General features: G+C 34.4%; 1 protein-coding gene across 1 annotated transcript in view; it reads left to right on the top strand.

Annotated features, from left to right (window-relative positions):
- The window catches only part of LOC123525422 (probable thiopurine S-methyltransferase), a 29,008-nt gene extending 10,732 nt beyond the window's left edge, over window positions 1-18,276 (top strand). The window contains exons 2-9 of the mRNA XM_045304464.2: window positions 7,373-7,502; window positions 8,741-8,833; window positions 11,607-11,736; window positions 12,372-12,427; window positions 12,986-13,060; window positions 14,514-14,599; window positions 14,973-15,017; window positions 16,657-18,276. Coding sequence (XP_045160399.1) covers window positions 7,373-7,502; window positions 8,741-8,833; window positions 11,607-11,736; window positions 12,372-12,427; window positions 12,986-13,060; window positions 14,514-14,599; window positions 14,973-15,017; window positions 16,657-16,769 — 728 coding nt within the window. The 3' untranslated portion in view covers window positions 16,770-18,276. The remainder of the gene's footprint in view (window positions 1-7,372; window positions 7,503-8,740; window positions 8,834-11,606; window positions 11,737-12,371; window positions 12,428-12,985; window positions 13,061-14,513; window positions 14,600-14,972; window positions 15,018-16,656) is intronic.
- The last annotated feature ends 1,188 nt before the right edge of the window (window positions 18,277-19,464 follow it).

The following is a 19,464-nucleotide window of genomic DNA, read 5'->3' as shown; positions in this document are numbered from 1 at the left end:
AGAACATTCGAGACAATAATAATTATAAGATATGAAACAAGTTTTCTGGAAGAAAAACACATTTTATAAATGGGTATTTTGTCATGACGAGTCACAAATACATGTTCAAACGTTTTTGTCCATAACTCCCTTGGCAATATACAGTTCAATGATTTGTGCACAGCCTGTAAATGAAATATGCTTTAGAAAGAGAAATTAATAAATAATTGAGTGTAAGTTTGTCGCATCAGGACTTTACTATAAACTATTCATTTTACCAGTCCTAGCTGTCCATTACATTAGGCACGTATGTTGTTAGCTTGTAAAAGCTTTTTTTTTGATATCCATTAGGTACTCATAAAGTATTTGTGCATAATAGAGTTTTGCGCATTCACACTTCCGTAGAAACAACATTTATTGCCGATCAACATTTTTTCCATCATGTGAACATACTTTGGCTATGTTTTCGTACATACGGGATATCATTGCTTTGAATACAAAAATGAAATAGAAAATGTGGGAAACCACAGGTTGCCCAACACGACATAAACGAACATTTTCCAGGCTCTGTTTGATTAAGCCTGTTCGTGCACGTTAGAGGAAATGCAAGCTACTAGCCCTGGGTTGGTCAGAACGCAACATTTACACATGTCATAAGTACCAGAATATAATTTAGAGACATACGAAGGTGCACTTTGAACCTCCAGTAATATACAGAGTGCAATTCCATGAAAAGCGGCGGCGTATTGTCCCCAGCTAAAGTAATGGCGTTGCGCCAAACAAGAAAACAATAGGCAGAACTAGAAAGTATGGAGCCTGCATGCCAAAAGAAAAAATTAAAAAGCAGGCACCATCTAAGGGATGGTTAAAAAATACCCAAAACTATTAAAGCGAGAGTATTGAAACCACCAAAGCCGAAATATTCAAGCTGAAAAACTAAACAGTACTAACACAACATAAATATCGTGCTGAACGATCTGAAGAGATCGGAATCTAACAGCTCTGATGGAAGGTACGGGGAGACTTTTTACAGGCGCCACAAGTGACAAACAACGCCACTGTAATAATAAAATAGAAAAGGTGGAAAACCGCAGGCCACCCAACACGACATAAATGAAAGTGTTGCAGGCTCGGTTTGATTTAGCCTGTACATGGAATATAGTTTAAACACAAACCTTGACGATCTTGAAAAAAAGAAAATAGCCTTATCCGGGAAAGTATCAATTTTTCGTCCGCATTTCCTTCAACGTTATCTATTATAACAATTTAATACTTAAAAGACCAGGCTGTACTTCCAAACCTCTAGCGTCTTGTACATATACAGTACTTTTCTACAAAACCATTGAACAGTCACCCATATACACGATGCGCTTTATTATGTTCGCTTTGATATCATCTTTTGAATAAAAAAATAAGGTAGACAAAATGAAATATATAGGAAAGATGAGGAATAAAATATATGCATATGAAGAATAAAGGTAGGTAAGCTATGCCATAAATATTCCAGCTTGCTCTATTGCATATTGTAAATAATAGGGGAAAAAACACGGAACAGAAAACAGTTTTCTGAATATATGAACAACACAACTTAAAATTTATGTCGGACCACTTTTGTCAAATGATGAAACATACAAAATCTGTAATTCAGTGTTTGACCATTCCTAAGTGAAAGTAGATAAAGGCATTGTCATCATGACAAAGCAAATTTGAAAAATCATAATAAGGTCAACATCGATAAAGCAATATATCGTGTTAGTTAGTCGTATAATTGATAACTTTCATTATTTCGGTTACATTCTAAATGATAGGATAACAATATTAAAAATTTCATTTGATTAATCAGGTTTTTTTTCACGGATTTTCATAACATAGAGGGCGTCTTAGACAGCAAAATGAGTGTTTGTCTGTGCAGAATAAGTAGAAAATCAGTTCTCAGTGCTTTTCTCAAACACTTAGTGTGTACTTTATCTACACAGTCTACGAAAGGCAGTTGGGTGAAGTGCTTGAGAAAAGTACTGAGAACTGATGGCAGACACTTTGTGAGGCTAAACACACTCGTTTTTAGCTCGACTATTCATAGAATAGTAGAGCTATTGGACTCGCCCATGCGTCGGCGTCCGCGTCGGCGTCCGCGTTGGCGTCCGCGTCCCGATTTGGTTAAGTTTTTGTATGTAAGCTGGTATCTCAGCAACCACTTGTGGGAATGGATTGAAACTTCACACACTTATTCACTGTGATAAACTGACCTACATTGCACAGGTTCCATAACTCTATTATGCTTTTTACAAAATTATGCCCCTTTTTCGACTTAGAAATTTTTGGTTAAGGTTTTGTATGTAAGCTGGTATCTCAGTAACCACTTGTGGGAATGGATTGAAACTTCACAAACTTATTTACTGTGATAAACTGACTTACATTGCACAGGTTCCATAACTCTATTTTGCTTTTTTACAAAATTATGTCCCTTTTTCGACTTAGAATTTTTTGGTTAAGGTTTTGTATGTAAGCTGCTATCTCAGTACTCACTAATTGGAATGGATTGAAACTTCACATACTTGTTCACTGTCATGATCTGACATGCACAAAGCAGGTCCCATGACTTTATTTTGCTTTTTTTCAAAATGATGCCCCTTTTTCAACATAGAATTTTTTGGTTAAGTTTTTGTATGTAAGCTGGTTACTCAGTATCCATTAATAGGAAAGGATTGAAATTGCACACACTTGTTCACTGTCATGATATGACATGCAATGCAAAGGGTCAATAACTCAACTTCGCATTTTACAAAATTATGCCCCTTTTTCGACTTAGGAGTTTTTTGTTAAATTCCTATTATGTAAGCTGGTATCTTAGTACCCACTAATGGGAATGGATTGAAACTTCACACACTTGTCCACTGTCCTGAGCTGATAAGCACTATGCAGGTTCCATAACCCTATTTTGCTTTTTTACTAAATTATGTCCCTTTTTCGACTCGTATTCATTCAATCGACAAGGCTGTTGAATAGTCGAGCGTTGCTGTCCTCCGACAGCTCTTGTTCTGTCTTTGGCCACTATATTCTATGAAAATCCTTCAAGTAATAAGGAAAATATAGAGAAATTGTTACCTGAATCGAAACGGATTTTTTTCGTGTATACGTTTTCCAAAAGTCATGTGGGTTAGCCACCCTGTATATTAAATTTCGGTTATTAATTAAACAGGCATTTAAACGTATGAATGCGACATAAGTACATTTATACTTTTGATGTGAAAGAAATAGGCGATAACCTGGAGAAATATACGATACCATGTTTTAGGTATTGAGTCCATATTAGCCATTTTATATCATTTATCTACATATTTTAAAGCTTTATAAGTTCATCCTCATTGTGAGAAAGGCTTTAGATTTCAGCCCGCTTCGTGAAAGGTGCACAGTTGGATTATAACTCGTGACCTCCGGAATGAGCTGTTCACACAAAATGAGAAAATAAACACAAACCACTACCATTTCTTCCTAATGATCTTAACAAATACGTTCACAGGCATGCATAGTTTAATATAATACCTGGTGTACAATAAGAGATATTGTTCACAAATCATATCAGACTTTTGACCACAAATCAGACTTTTAAACACAAATCAGGCTTTAGACCACAAATCAGGCTTTTGACCACAAAGTCGGCTTCAGACCACAAATCAGGCTTTTGAACACAAAGTTTGGCTTCAGACCACAAATCAGGCGTTTTATCACAAATTTGGCTTCAGACCACAAATAGGCTTTTGAACACAAATTTGGCTTCAGACCACAAATCAGTCTTTTTATCACAAATCAGGCTTCATACCACATATCATGGTTTACAGAGATAATTGACCAGTTGAAAAAAAAACACAGCGATAATATATTAGAGATTTAGTTTGTTAGTAATGTTTAAAACTTGGAAATAATACTTTAAGATTTATAAAATTCTCTGATTTGTTGGTGAATTATGTTGTGTTTGAGGCCTAAGTTTATAAATAGGGAAGTAGAAGAAAGCGATCTTCTAACTTAAATAGGCTTAGCCGACCTTCAGTCAGTTCCGATTCAGTAAGTTCATACAGCGAGATTTTATAAATCCGATGTTTCTTATGTTAAACTATTAATCATAATTATTTATACTAGTCTGACGATGGAAAAGGTCACTAAATAAGGAAGCGTCGCGTTATTTAAAATATAAAAATATGATTGAATACCAAATATATTAAAACTTTTCAGTTATGTCAGTGAAGTAGAAATCGATCGGTAAAACAAGTCTATTTCCTACTTTAGAGGACACTTTAAAAAATTGGGAAAAAAAATCTGTCATGTCATTATGACTCGACAAAACGTTTATGATACCTTTCGTAATAATTCATATTTATTATATGTATACAGAAACAGCCTTTTACTTCAGTTAACGAAAATGATGAGGGTTGAAATTAAGGTTCAGTAAAAGTAGTAGTCGCAGTTCCGGAGCCTGCAGCATGAACCAAAACCAGAACAGGATTAGATAATCAGATTATTAGATTATTTAAATATTATTTTGCAGTTTTAAGCAGATTGTTTAATTTATACTAAAGAAATCTAACAGAAGAGCGCCCAGTTTTTCAGAATAAGGTTTAAACTAGACTAGTGAAAAAGCCGTGCCTACAGCCATTTAGGATTTAAGTTTTTTTCCTTTTTGCCAACTTGAATAAAGATCCAACCAATTTCTTATCATTAGGACTCAAAGTTGTTGACCTTTGATATCATGAATACGTTAGATACAATGCCACTAAAGCCGCCTGTGCTGGAGGCCTGAGCAGGTTCAGTCAAACCGATTCGTTTTCTTTTTAGCTCGACTATACGAAGTATAAGGAGAGCTATCCTACTCGCCCCGGCGTCGGCGTCGGCGTCTTTCCGCGTCCCCACCTTGGTTAAAGTTTTGGTGCACTTTCTCTTTTTTCAACATATCTCTGTAATTACTTGATGGATTTGATTCAAACTTGAAATACTTATTCCTCATCATCATCCACATCATCTGACATAAGGGCCATAACTCTGGCACCAATATTTCATGAATTATCCCCCCTTTTCACTTAGATTTTCAGGTTAAAGTTTTGATGCACTTTCACTCTACCTCTGTTATGACTCAACGGATTTTATTCAAACTTAAAATAGTTGTTCAACATCATCACCCACATCATATGACACAAGGTGCATAACTCTGGCACCATTTTTTCATGAATTATTTCCCCTTTTTACTTAGAATTTCAGGTTAAAGTTTTGGTGCACTTCCACTCTACCTCTGTTATTACTGAATGGATTTGATTCAAACTTAAAATAGTTGTTCAGCATCATCACCCACATCATATGACACAAGATGCATAACTCTGGCACCATTCTTTCATGAATTATTCCCCCTTTTTACTTAGAATTTCAGGTTAAAGTTTTGGTGCACTTTCACTCTACCTCTGTTATTACTGAATGGATTTGATTCAAACTTAAAATAGTTGTTCAGCATTATCACCCACATCATATGACACAAGATGCATAACTCTGGCACAAATTTTCATGAATTATTCCCCTTTTTACTTAGAATTTCAGGTTAAAGTTTTATGCACTTTCACTCTATCTCTGTTATTACTGAATGGATCTGATTCAGACTTAAAATAGTTCTTCAGCATCATCACCCACACCCTATGACGCAAGGTGCATAACTCTGGCACCAATTTTTTATTAATTATTCCCCCTTTTTACTTAGAATTTTAGGTTAAAGTTTTGATGCACTTTCACTCTGTCTGTTATTACTGAATGGATTTGATTCAAACTTAAAATAGTTGTTCAACATCATCACCCACACTATATGACACAAGCTGCACAACTCTGGCACCAGTATTTAATGAATTATGCCCCTTTTTGCTTAGGATATACTTATATAGTGTTTTGATACATTTTACTTTAAGTTGATATTTTTGACATAGACTCAGGCTATTGTGCAATATCTTCATCCACAATTGGAGTCATTAAACACTCCAGTGACGGCTCTAGTTTCCTCAGATGTGCCCAGTTTCACTATCCAGCATCGAAATAGCCGAGCGCGCTGTCTCCTGTGACAGCTCTTGTTTTTTTCCTTGTTTTTGGTTTTATGCTGCCAAAGGCTTTCGTGGAATTTTGCAGGATTTACTGCAAAGGTCATTGTCACGAACACGTGACGATTTGAACAACAAGAGCTGTCGGAGGACAGCAACGCTCGACTATTTAACAGCCTTGTCGCTTGAATGAATAAGAAAGTCGAAAAAGGGGCATAATTTAGTAAAAAAGTAAAATAGGGTTATGGAACCTGCATAGTGCTTATCAGCTCATGACAGTGGACAAGTGTGTGAAGTTTCAATCCATTCCCATTAGTGGGTACTGAGATACCAGCTTACATATAAGAATTTAACCCAAAACTCCTAAGTTTAAAAAGGGGCATACTTTTGTAAATTGCAAAGATGAGTTATTGACCCTTTGCACTGCATGTCATATCATGACAGTGAACAAGTGTGTGAAGTTTCAATCCTTTCCCGTTAGTGGATACTGAGATACCAGCTTACATACAAAACCTTAACCAAAAAATTCTAAGTCGAAAAAGGGGCATAATTTTGAAAAAAAGCAAAATAGAGTTATGGAACCTGCTTTGTGTATGTCAGATCATGACAGTGAACAAGTGTGTGAAGTTTCAATCCATTCCAATTAGTGAGTACTGAGATACCAGCTTACATACAAAACCTTAACCAAAAAATTCTTAGTCGAAAAAGGGGCATAATTTTGTAAAAAAGCAAAATAGAGTTATGGAACCTGTGCAGTGTAAGACAGTTTATCACAGTGAATAAGTGTGTGAAGTTTCAATCCATTCCCACAAGTGGTTACTGAGATACCAGCTTACATACAAAACCTTAACCAAAAATTTCTAAGTCAAAAAAGGGGCATAATTTTGTAAAAAAGCTAAATAGAGTTATGGAACCTGTGCAATGTAAGTCAGTTTATCACAGTGAATAAGTGTGTGAAGTTTCAATCTATTCCCACAAGTGGTTGCTGAGATACCAGCTTACATACAAAAACTTAACCAAATCGGGACGCGGACGCCGACGCATGGGCGAGTCCAATAGCTCTACTATTCTATGAATAGTCGAGCTAAAAATAACAATACAAACACGAAGACGCATGATTTAACTTATCTCTGTGGCTTATACAATTAGAATACTTTTTTGCTTACACGTGAGCAAGGTTTGTAACTTGATACAGGAACATACTATGCAAATGACAAATGATAGACCAGATAGATTTGTTTGCTTCTTTCTTGAAATACCGCCTGCAAGATCTCTTCGAAACTATCTTGGGATGTAGAATTTTTATAAAGTATTTCCTTATTTCGCAGTAATCATGGATGGAAAGCGGAAGCTGAACCAGTTTGGAGACTACACTGATGTCAGTAACATGACTGTAGACGACTGGGACTATCGCTGGTCACTAGATCAAACAAAATTTCACATGCCAGTTGTCCACCCGTAAGTGCTCATTCGTAACTCATCAAAATGTTTCGCGTGTTACTAATCCGTACGTAGAATAGCTTCCCGTAGGTTGTCTTCGGATCGACAATAGTTTTGAACGGCTTACTGGATTAGACAAGGTTGTTCGTCGCTGCAACAAACAAAGTTTCATACGCAAAAAGGTCATCCGTATTTAAATTACTAGTTTCTTGTGATAATGCTGATTTCGAGTGTCCCAAAATGAAACAGTGACAATCTTACCTGTGTATACGAATGATGGTGATAGACACAAATGGTTTTACATCTAGCCTTACCCGGGTCATTCTATATTTATATTGTGAACGTGAAAGTGTTATTAGTTTGTGCGATATGAACAGCCGACCAATGACCTCTTATAACTACATTATTCCTTTTCATAAATATACTCTTAGGTTAAATCAGCCGCGCCATGAGAAAACCAACATAGTGGCTTTGCGACCAGCATGGATTCAGGATCCATGCTGCTCGCTAACGGTTTCTCTAATTGCAGTAGGCTTTGAAAGCGAACAGCATGGACCCTGACCAGACTGAACAGGCTGGTCTGGATCCATGCTGGTCGCAAAGCCACTATGTTGATTTTCTCATGGCGCAGCTCAAATGTGTTATCAACCTTTATGGCTTTCCGTGGCACAGTTTATGATTTTGATTTTGATTTTGATTCAATACATAAATCAAATAGATTTCAAATGATATTCTAGAGCAACGCGAGAATAAATGATTAACCACGTTTTTCTTAGTTTCCATATTTTTCTTGTTGCTTGACTGTCAGTCAAACTAGATTGTCAACTAAATATTGTTAAGAAAGTAGAATTAAACGCAACATGTGAAGTCAGCTGCTTTGCATTTTTACTTAATTATTTATTAGAAATAAACAAACTAATGTTAATCAGCTGATTATTTAATGTATTGTTAATTAGTTAATTTAGGTAAATTTTCTTCTCCTCAGCATACCGTTTATGTGTGTGTAGCGTTTCTGCCTGTTGAGATAACTAGATCAAATAAAAATAAAGTATCATAAATACTTTTGTATGTACAAGTTGAAATCAACATGTGTCATCAGATATAAACACTGACATCCAGTTTTCTTGCTACATGTAATAATTTCTTGATAATAGTTATATTGATGTTATGATGATGAGCTTGTATGCTTAATTCAATAAATTTTGTTCTGTACTGTTCTGTTCTGTTATATTGATAATTCCTTACATATATTTCAGAATGCTCAAAAAACACATACAAAAATTGACATTGGGGAAGAATCGACAAACAGTATTTGTTCCACTTTGTGGAAAATCGTTGGATCTGAATTGGTAAGACTGACATAGATCAGGGATATTAATTTGAAATACTCTGCATGTAAATTATAATGCATTTACAAGCAAACTTGAACTGGACATATGATTGTAAATTTAGATTTAGCAAAAAAGGGGATGATAACCAAAGGACAGCATAATGAAAAATAAGGGACATATTTCTATTTGTTGACAACCATTTATATAAGATAAGCATACTTCCACCTGACGCGTGCATTTATACGAGTATCGCAATCAAGAATAACTTCTACACGGTATCAAAAACTTTCTATAGGAATGTCCGTTGCGATATAAAAGTGCATCGTCCAGCTGGTAAAAGAGAATCCTTGCGCTGTCCACTCTACGCCAGAACTGTTTAAAATGCAGCTTGTCACATTTTTATTGAACGATGCTCCTGGTTATTCATGAAATGTCTTTTTCTACAGTACCAATTAACTCAAATGAAAAAACAAAACAAAAAAGACACAAAGTGTATAAGCCTGTGTAGCGTTTAATAGTTACGAGTTGACTTACTTAGTACACATAGAACGTTAATGTATAAAGGCCAGAAAAATACATGAAATGGAGTTTGTATTTATTACATGTATACGAACATTGAAGAAGTTTCGAGCGGATTCGATAATCCTTCGTTCTCTAAAGTTTAATAGCTCCAAAGATTTTATTTTGTCATCAAAGATAGCAAGGAAGAGAAAATCGCAAACATCATGCTGTATTTAAGTTTTTACATCTAAAATTTATTTTCTCATAAACTCTTTTTTGTCCTTTTATGTGATGGCGATAAGTTTTAACTTAATCTTTTTACAGCGTGTAAATAAGTTTATATATTGACGGTATTAAAAGTTAATACGTTAATAAACAATTTTGCACATTTTCGTGATTTTCTTTAGAGGACGGTGTCAGATTGATCATACATTCCGTGGAAAGATTTAATGTCATTTCAGCCTTCAAATATTTGAAGAGAGCATATCCTTGTTTATTTTTATGTTTTAATCACTTGTGTTCATTTCTCGACTGTATTCAAGTGCATAGACTAACAACAGTAGCAGCTTTACAGGGGGTAGCTGTACTTGGCCCAAAATGACGAAAGTAAATACGATGAGGGTGAAAAACGTTTTAAAACCATCAAAGATATTTGCAAAAATAGTTTGTCATGATGACTACAGGGTATCCTATCTAATTATTTATTTCAAATACTTTTACGTCATTAATATCACATCATAACTTCACCCCACGGTGAATGCATTGTACTGATGCGCTAACAGACACGGTAGAGGTCTTCTTTTTGTATTAATCCCATCATTAATTTTACAGGTGTTTTATTTTGGTATCTTTGTGGCAGTTTTTGCATTTCCTTTATCTGCTATTTTACCTTATTTGTGAACATTTGTGTGGCTGTTGGGGTCATAAAAATTGTATAACAACAGACAAAATAGAAGTTTCGTGTCTATTTGATATACCTACACCAAAACGGATTTGATAGACTGTAAACACAAAAAGTGCTATTTTAAATACAATCATGCGAATATTAAGCAAGGGCGTGGTGATTATATTAATAACATTTTCTTAAAATACAATCTTTTGAAACTGAATGACAATAAGTGTTTACAATTATAGTTCACGTTAAGTAAAAGCAACGTCATTTTATTACTCAGACTGAACATAATAACATAATTATATCAATATTACCATGTTTACATTTTCTACTTTTCACTTTGGTTTTCCTGAGTAAAAATGCACATTCCTGAACAAACTATATTTTTGTTTTGATAAGTCTACTCATTAACAAATTATGTTGTTTTACTCTAGCATGAAAACTGCAAAGAGCTATTGTTTCCACTCACCATCCATCGTCCGTCCTTCTGTACACACTTCTTTAAATGACATACCCTCTGAAACTGTAAGATGGAAATTGATGAAACCCTTCGAAGCAAAAGATCTATAATATGTAAGATAGAAACTGCAGTTTGTAAAAAATTCACACCCCTCAGAATTCTCACTTTTGAAATGGAAAATTCAACCTCAAAGAATTTCCACTTTGTTTGGAAATATCCAATATAGAGGTTATCCCACTTTTAAGAACACTTTCAGAAGAATCGTAGTTTGTACTAGCAACATGGTACAAAATTGTTTTTATATTAGGCAGATTCAGATCCATTGACTCTAGAAACTTTATCTGCAAGTTGGATTATAATTATTGAATAAAATAAGACTTTGTAACATGTTGGATCTTGCAAAATAAATTGCTAAAGTCTATGATTTCCTCAAGATGAAAAGGATACTTAATTACTAAAGGTTGTCAGAAACAATATGTCTTAACGTCTAATGTTGTCTACATAACGGTCTAAAGAGATCACATATGGGATACAGCAGTTTTTACAAAAGACTATCTTCTCTCTTGTGTTCTTACTATATGTTAGTGACAGAGAAGCTATTATTTTTTTTTTTTTGGTCAATATTCTATACTTAGAATTAGTATATGAGGTAGAAATAATATCTTTAATATCTAAAAGTGGTTTACAATATCTTGTTCAAGTGTACGCAGTTCTTCAAGAGTATCATAGAATTTCTTATCCTACTAAAACAAAAAATGGCTTCAATACTTCTGGATTAAACGTTTTTGGAACTGACTATTTGACTCCGCGTAAGCATTTCTTCGAGGAACACAGACTTCCTTATATAGCTAAACACTTAATTCACGATGTCGTTAAAACTATAAACACGTTTTTCAAATATATGAAGTGTAAACAAACCATTATTTCCTGATATAAAGGTTGATAGAGCAGGGACATGATGTGGTTGGAAATGAATGTGTCGACGCAGCCTGTAAACAATTCTACGAGGAAAACAAAATACCTTATACAACAGAAAAACTTAATGGAATTGAAGGAGTATTATACAAGGTAATCACAAACAAATTTCATTTAAGTTAAATAAATCGTATCAAAGCTATAGTGTTGCAGTTCCTTCCTCCTTATATTCTTGTACTTGCATTAAGATTATTTGTCTTTTACTACCATGGAAGATTTTAGGAACGTATTTTAAGGTCGCATAGACCATTATATTTTGCTAGAGTACTACAGTCTTTGCTCCATTTTTTTTGACAAAATAAGTATTATTTACAATATTTCAAGCTTGGGAGAACACAGTTATAGAATTTTGATATATTCAAATTAATGTTATGTCTTTATATGTGCAGTGACAGGGGGTGATGCCCCTTTCACCACTGAAAAAGGACATTTTTTTCCTGAAAAAATCCAGTGATTAACAAAATTTTTCCGAAAAATGATATACTTTCTTAAAATAGTAATAACAAAATTTTGATGATATATTCTTTTCATTTATGATGATAGTTAGGATGTTATTTGCTGATAAAAATCCGGACAGTCTTTTATAACGTTAAGAAAATTTTGGTAACAGCAAAAGACGAGCGAGATTAAACGCAACTTCAATATGTTACAAATGAACAAAGTCGTGGATTTTACCTGCTTCATTTAAACGTTAACTCATTCCAACATAATTATGCTTTTGCTTTCAGGCAACTGATGGAAAGTCGATTAAAATATACAGATGTGACTGTTTTGATCTGTCAAGGTATCACATTTAAAACTGCTCATTTGTAACTATGAACATGCTTAAAATGTTTTTGCAGTATTTATCGTCGGGCTTCATGCATTATTTAATGTCTCCTGGTTTATAATTATGATCAGTGGTACAGACGGGGTAATTTACGATGCACTATGGATGAACGTTTTTATCAATATTTTAATCAAATTTAGAATCTTAATTTTATGTATCTTTATCTGGTGAATATAACTGACAAGCTCGTATGCATTCGGGCAAAAGAAAAAATAATGTTATTTCGAAATGATGCTGATGACACTGAACGGAAATCATATACGAAATTAATATGCCAAGCGCTCAATCCGATGATTAATAGGAAAAACGTTTTTTAGAAAAGATCGTTAATGATAATAAAATCATAGAAAAACGAATTACACGTTTTTGTCAATTTTAATCACGTTCGCGGTAGTCCCGTACTCAAATTCATAATTATGTTAACTTCCTCTTTTCGGCATGATGTTACGCGATATGTTATTATAATTAAAGGATGGCACCTTATGACCATATAAATGTCCTTACCTTTTACAGCAAGTTGTGTGGTAAATTTGACTGTATTTGGGATCGTGGTGGATTTGTTGCTCTTCCAGTAAAGGAGAGAAAACGGTAAGCTTTCTTCTAAATTTGCATGAGGCTGCCTGTCCATCATAATATCATTCTGTCTATATATCACCGTCTACAAAATATCGAAAAACATAAATAAATTATAATAAGTCGGCAGACCAAAACATAAAAAAGCAGGATGATGATTAATAAAGTTTTATAATACATTTCTGACAGTCGTTTGTACCATGTAGTATATACCAGGAAAGGAAATGAATTTAGAAATTCCCATTCTGATTGTACATTCAGAATACTAGGATTAGTGCCATATGGGCAGGTACTCCGCATGCCCATTTTAGTAGATCTTTATAGTTTATAGCAGGCCGTGCGTTTGTGACCAGCATGGATCCAGACCAGCCTGCGCATGCGCTGTTCGCTTTCAAAACATATTGCAATTAGAGAAACCGTTAGCGAACAACATGGATCCTGACCAGACTGCGCGGATGCACAGGCTGGTCTGGATCCATGCTGGTCGCAAAGCCACTATGTTGGTTTTCTCATGGCGCGGCTCAGATGATTTAGTGTTGGTACATTCTTTTAACAAGTAGTGTTTGCTGCACATCGACTGAAACTTCAAATATATTAGATGTACAGGGGAGATTGTTTTTAATTACTCCATTTCAAAATGCTCGTTATATTCGTCTGTAATTTTGTCATAAAAAGTTATGATTATCCAGTATGATGACTGAGTTTCTGCCAATTTCAAAGGAAACTATGATAAGCCAAATCACAGAGATGCGATTTTATGGACTAATTTACAGTTTGTTCCAATGATCGATAACTTACAAGTAAAATGAGCTTGGCGTAAAAGTGACAAAACACAAAAGCACTAACGATACAAATGAAGCATGTAACGTGAGTATGTAATAAGCACTACAGAAAGCGAAATTAAGCCATCCTGGTTAACGTGTTACCTTGCTGTGATCATCTAAATTTCAAGACATAGAATATCAAATTTCATATCTGAGTTACAACCAAACCAATGATAGAATCACCAAGGTTCATTGGAAGTATGCATACTATTAGCAGTTTCGGTTTCACGCGAGGTAATATATTAATGACATTCATTCCCCCTATCACAGGCGAAATTCTGTAAGCGGAGTAATAGTACATGAAATGGACTCCCTAATCCCAAAAGAACATACAACACTTAAAAGACTGCTGATGCGATAGTTAATAAAATCTGTAAGAAGATCTCTTTGAAGCTTGAAACGTTACCAAGCAAAACAGCAGATTTAGTTTAACTGTGACTGAGGTACTTACTTAACATCGTCAGAAAAAAAATCAGTTTTAAGTTTGCATGCCTCTGAAAATATGAGAGAGAGCAAAAACATAAAACTAAAATTTTCTTAAAAATTTGAATCATTTTATGTTTGTTTCATATTTATTGATACATATAATTCATGACAGCGTTAGGTCTTCAAAACTCTTAACGTTATTATTGCCATCTTTACAGGTACGCTAATGTTATCAAGAGCCTTATGAAGCCCGACTGTCGGTACCTGCTCGACTGCTTCTTGGTTGATAATACCACGTTTGGAGGTAGGATATCATGTCGAATGAATTGAAGATACAATGTTTTTCTCTTTTTTTCTTTTTTCTTTTGTAAGGTTTTGAACCATTTTTTCGATAGTATTATCAAACTGTACTCGATTCCTGATCAGTAGTAACCTTTTCGTGGAAAGTAATTGACAAGAAATCGACAAATTGAACGGTATAAGTTTGAGGTAAATGATTTTAGAAATATTGTGTTCAACCAGTGATGGCCTCGTCCGCAATTAATACCTAGACAATGATTTGCTGTAATGTGAACTTTGATATTGCTTAGTTTTATATGCATTTCATTTTTAATGATTATTGTTCTATTCAACAAATTAAAATTTTATTAATAATAAGTATCTTGTTTCTTCATAAGGTCCGCCTTTTAATTGCACGGAAGAAGATGTTTCAAAATGTTTCGGTAAGTTGACATTTTTTTCTTTCGGTCTGCTGTGTTATTATTTTGTTCTGTTTACACCGTACACATTTCATTTCCTTATTTATGGAATAACTTGATATCTTTGTCAATTTTGCAATTACGTAAAGATTTTTTTAGGGACCTGCATCTCTTTATAATTATAATACAAGATATATACTAGATATTAATTTAATTAGTTTATTGCGACCTTCCATACATCATTTAGATGAATGATAATCAGTATATTACACAAAAACTCTCCTTCGAAAACGCTTATCTGTTTTGATACCTGTCTTCTGGCCAAATTCGGCGGATCCTTGAAAAGGTGTTTCTCTTGTTGCTTTGCCTTCCACAAAAAAAGGCATTGAATACATACGTACATGGTTCTCTAGGTTTCTTTGTATATATTTTTGTACAATCATTCTTGAGTTCACTCGCCAGTCATGAAAAAAAATGTTATTTATAATGTGACTTTGAACATTTATCCTTGTTTATTGGGTTTTTTTTAATTGTAGAGGTTAAAAGTTAGTACAGATACGTGACATGAAAGTTTATACCTTTCCAGTGGTGTTTTTATCACTAACCGTTTCAATGCGATGTTCTATTTTTGTCCTTGTTGGTCGGTTGTTGAACTTTGTCCATGTATTTTCGTTAAAAATGTTTATCATTTACAGATCTAGACACACACTTTTCGAGGATGCTGCGTTGTATCGTGCGGCTCTTTTTTATCAGTCATTGCAAAAATCTAAAAAGTATCCCCGTACTTGGACTCTGTGTTGAACAGTATTTTCTGGCCATTTTGGGACATTGAGTACATTCATTTTTACTATTAAGCCGGTACAAGGACCTTGAGTGGGGCTTGCATACTCTATTTCCTCTTTTGAAAATACTTTATCAAACCGAGCCTGATATTATGTTGCATGGTTCTACTCTATGTTGCCAAAAGATATTTTCACAGACTATATTTGTTTGAAAGCATTGGGTTTGGCATATTACACACAAATTGTAATAAAACCTTTGTATAACAATTCAAACATTCAATATGTTTGGATGATATACGAGAAGTATTAGAACTACATAAACTGGCTTTGCAACATTTTTCCATCATAGATACCCGTTATTTAAGGCCGAAGACTACCTGAAAAATACGACTCTAAAAGTTTCAGTAGATTAGAAATCGGCCAGCCAAATATTATGGACACCACAAGCATGTATTAAAATCATGAAAATAACTGTGTTTGTGCCTGTCATTTTTACATATTGCAAAAGAAGATTTTAACAGATAACGCCAAAAATCGATTGAGATGATAACCACAGCAACACATGGACTTTTTACACAGTACATTTACCAGATACAAAATTATATAACTTTTTATCAAAACTAAACAGCAAATGTATACTATATACTTCGTAATGCTGGGTTGTTAAGTCCGTGATTAACCATATTGAGGTGTACTTCTGTATCGAATTACGTCTGAAGGACGATACTTCTATGATTTATTAGAATCTGGGAACCAAGTACAAATAAATGAAACTAATTTTGTTATAGCTTTTCAAAATAAACCTTGACTTTTGCTCTAAGGGAGGTAATAATTACAAATGTCTTGAATTATTGATGAATATGATTTTATATCTTTTTCAGAACAATTTTGTGGCATACAAAAAATAGACGTCAAAAATGCTTTCACGAAATGGCAGGAATCTTGGGGAATAAAGACATTCATTGAAGAAGTTTACATGCTAAAACCAAAATAACATTAGAAATGTGGTCGTTCAACAACAAGAGTCAGCAGACGACTTGTTAAAGCTACCAATCTTAAGTTTTTATTTATTAGAAACTTATTCTTCTCTCGTCTCACCTTTTTTAAGAACACAAGCAAAATATAATAACAACATTAAGAGTGAAAAGGTGTGGGACCGTCTAGTCAGAGTCTTTGTTATAAAACCTATTTGACTGCCCAGTTTCTGACCCAAAATAAAGCTACCTATTAGTCTTTGCTTTAAATTTTGTAATAGAATCTACAAGATTTTTGTGTGAAATAAAATTTGATGTATTTGATAATGTACACGCAAACATAACGTTTCGTCCAAATCTTGGATACATAGGTCTCCTCTTAAAATCAACAGGAGAATTAAGTATGTTAATCCGTTGTGATCACCTTAACCACAACCTCGTTTAAATTTCATCAGCAGAACCATTCCCAATCAACTTTCTCTGGAAACTATAACACAAACTTTTGTGTTCCTGGTAGAGAAGAAACTATCTCCTTATGTATTGCTTACATACCTCATCAAGGACCCTTTTTGAGATTGTATTGCTTACATACCTTATCAAGAACTCGTCGATATCTTCATCCATCATCTGCTGTCTCAGTCTCTGAAAACTCAACATATGAAGTTGTCTCTCTGTTGCTTAGGAAACTGTGTGAAACAATGGACATTAATTTTAGAACAAGTGAAACGATAGACACCAATACAACTATGGATTGTGTCAGAAATTGTGTAATATTATGTAAATTTTGTATGCAATGCTGCAACTGTAAATAACTAAAATGAACACAAACATTTCTAAGAAGATGCATTTTGGTGTCTTCATGACATAAATGTCGCCCCCAAGCAGCGTTTATTGAGATTGTCTATCCGCCGTTGACATGTCATTCATGATCCTGACAAGTATGCATATGGAAAATCAGTTTTCTTCGACTTATGAAATAATTTGTAATACTCTTTTTCATAGAAATATGAACATCTCTTTGAGACGTGTAAGTGTTATGTTCCGTCTTAACAAAAATATCTGTAAAATAGTTTTCTATGACCGGGGAAAAACATTTCAATGTGCATATGTTTATGAATTCATTTCTGTCTGTTCAGTGGGTGGATTCTTAGTAAAACTGCTATTGAGGACCCGTACATGAACGTTGTATAAACATAAATGTATGGCTTATAGTATTCAGTAAATTTTGATATCCTTATTAAAAGAAATAGTTTTTTTTTTTATTTTTGAGTTACCGATAACCAAAGTAAATGGTACATATTAAATCAAAGCACAGAGGTTGATGATACGTAGTTGATTAAATGGGTAAATGGGTAGATAGGCAAATCAATTAGTTTTTTTTTTTTTTTGGTTTTTTTTTTGGTGATTTTAAAAGAAATTTGTAGTGTATGCGAATATAATGATAGTGTGATATTTTTCATCTTTTATTTGTCATTTACTTTTGTTTTGTAAATATTCAGGAGCAATAAAATGAAATCTTACTGCTTATATTTTGTTTATGCCGTCTTTTTTATTCCTGCCAAGTTATAGTTATATTAGATGTACACTATATTCAACAAAACACTTCAAATAAAACTGGCTGTAACAAATTTCGGATGCCTGTAAAGAAAACAAGCATTATACTCATCACCTGTGATATTTTGAAAAAATGTTTTTGCTTCGAAATATCAGAAAAGTAAATATACAACCATTTCAAAAATACAAACCTATGGTTCCAGTTAGTCGCAATGCTTTCTTATTTAAGAGTGCGATGGCTACTCAAGAATGAGAATTCGTGGTGGTTTTTTTTTCTTAATGCTACGGAAAGAAAGGAGGAAGTGGAACTTTGTCTTTGAATCTGCTTAAGGTCTTAGTACTCTGACATCAGATAAATTGTTGAATACGTTGGTGAACTGATACCTCGTACTGACCCTGTCTATCTGCTTTTCTTCATACATTCTTGTATATTGTCGCATTTGTCTAACGTGTTACAAATAAATGCGAGGTTGGCATGTCCCAAACACGTTTAAACCTCAAGTTTTCTTTGTAAAGATTAGAGACAGTGTGGCAACGTTAAATGTCGCAACGCCGCTAAATGTCGCAACCACCGTTATATGTCGCAATGTTGACGTTAAATATCGCAACCACCGCTAAATGTCGCAAAATCGTCTGCCGCTAAATGTCGCACCTTTAACGTTAAATGTCGCAAAAATTTGCCCACCGTTATATGTCGCAACTCCAACGCTAAATGTCGCACAGCAAAATAAGAGTTAAACAGTCTTTACAACTTAGAGATAAGATTGGGTAATGCATGCTTGCATGCATCAGTATGCCATGTGTTGATTTGGGAAGGGCTGAAATGACCTTTCACTCTAATCTGCACGTTTGCTTTTCAGTGGTCCCGCACCATACATACGTTATATATTCTAAATCTAAAGGTTTGAGCACTAACGTAGTACTCGCCACAGTACTAAATTTATTTCAGGTCTGAACTATGTAATTCTATGGAGTCCTGTTTAGCTCATGAGATATTAAGCTCGCGCTCCGTATTGTCGCGCGTTGTATAGCATGTCTTGAGTCGACCTGAATTTCGTTACACAACAGCCCGGGGGCCAGAAATTGTTGATGGATGAGGGGGGGGGGGGTGGGAGTGGGACACCAGTTTAAAACAAAAGCGTCACCGGCGACGTGCGGTAG

Source organism: Mercenaria mercenaria, chromosome 3 (assembly GCF_021730395.1).
Source record: "Mercenaria mercenaria strain notata chromosome 3, MADL_Memer_1, whole genome shotgun sequence".
Taxonomy (NCBI): domain Eukaryota; kingdom Metazoa; phylum Mollusca; class Bivalvia; order Venerida; family Veneridae; genus Mercenaria; species Mercenaria mercenaria.
Note: the sequence above shows the minus strand (reverse complement) of the source record. Positions and strands in the feature narration are given on the sequence as shown.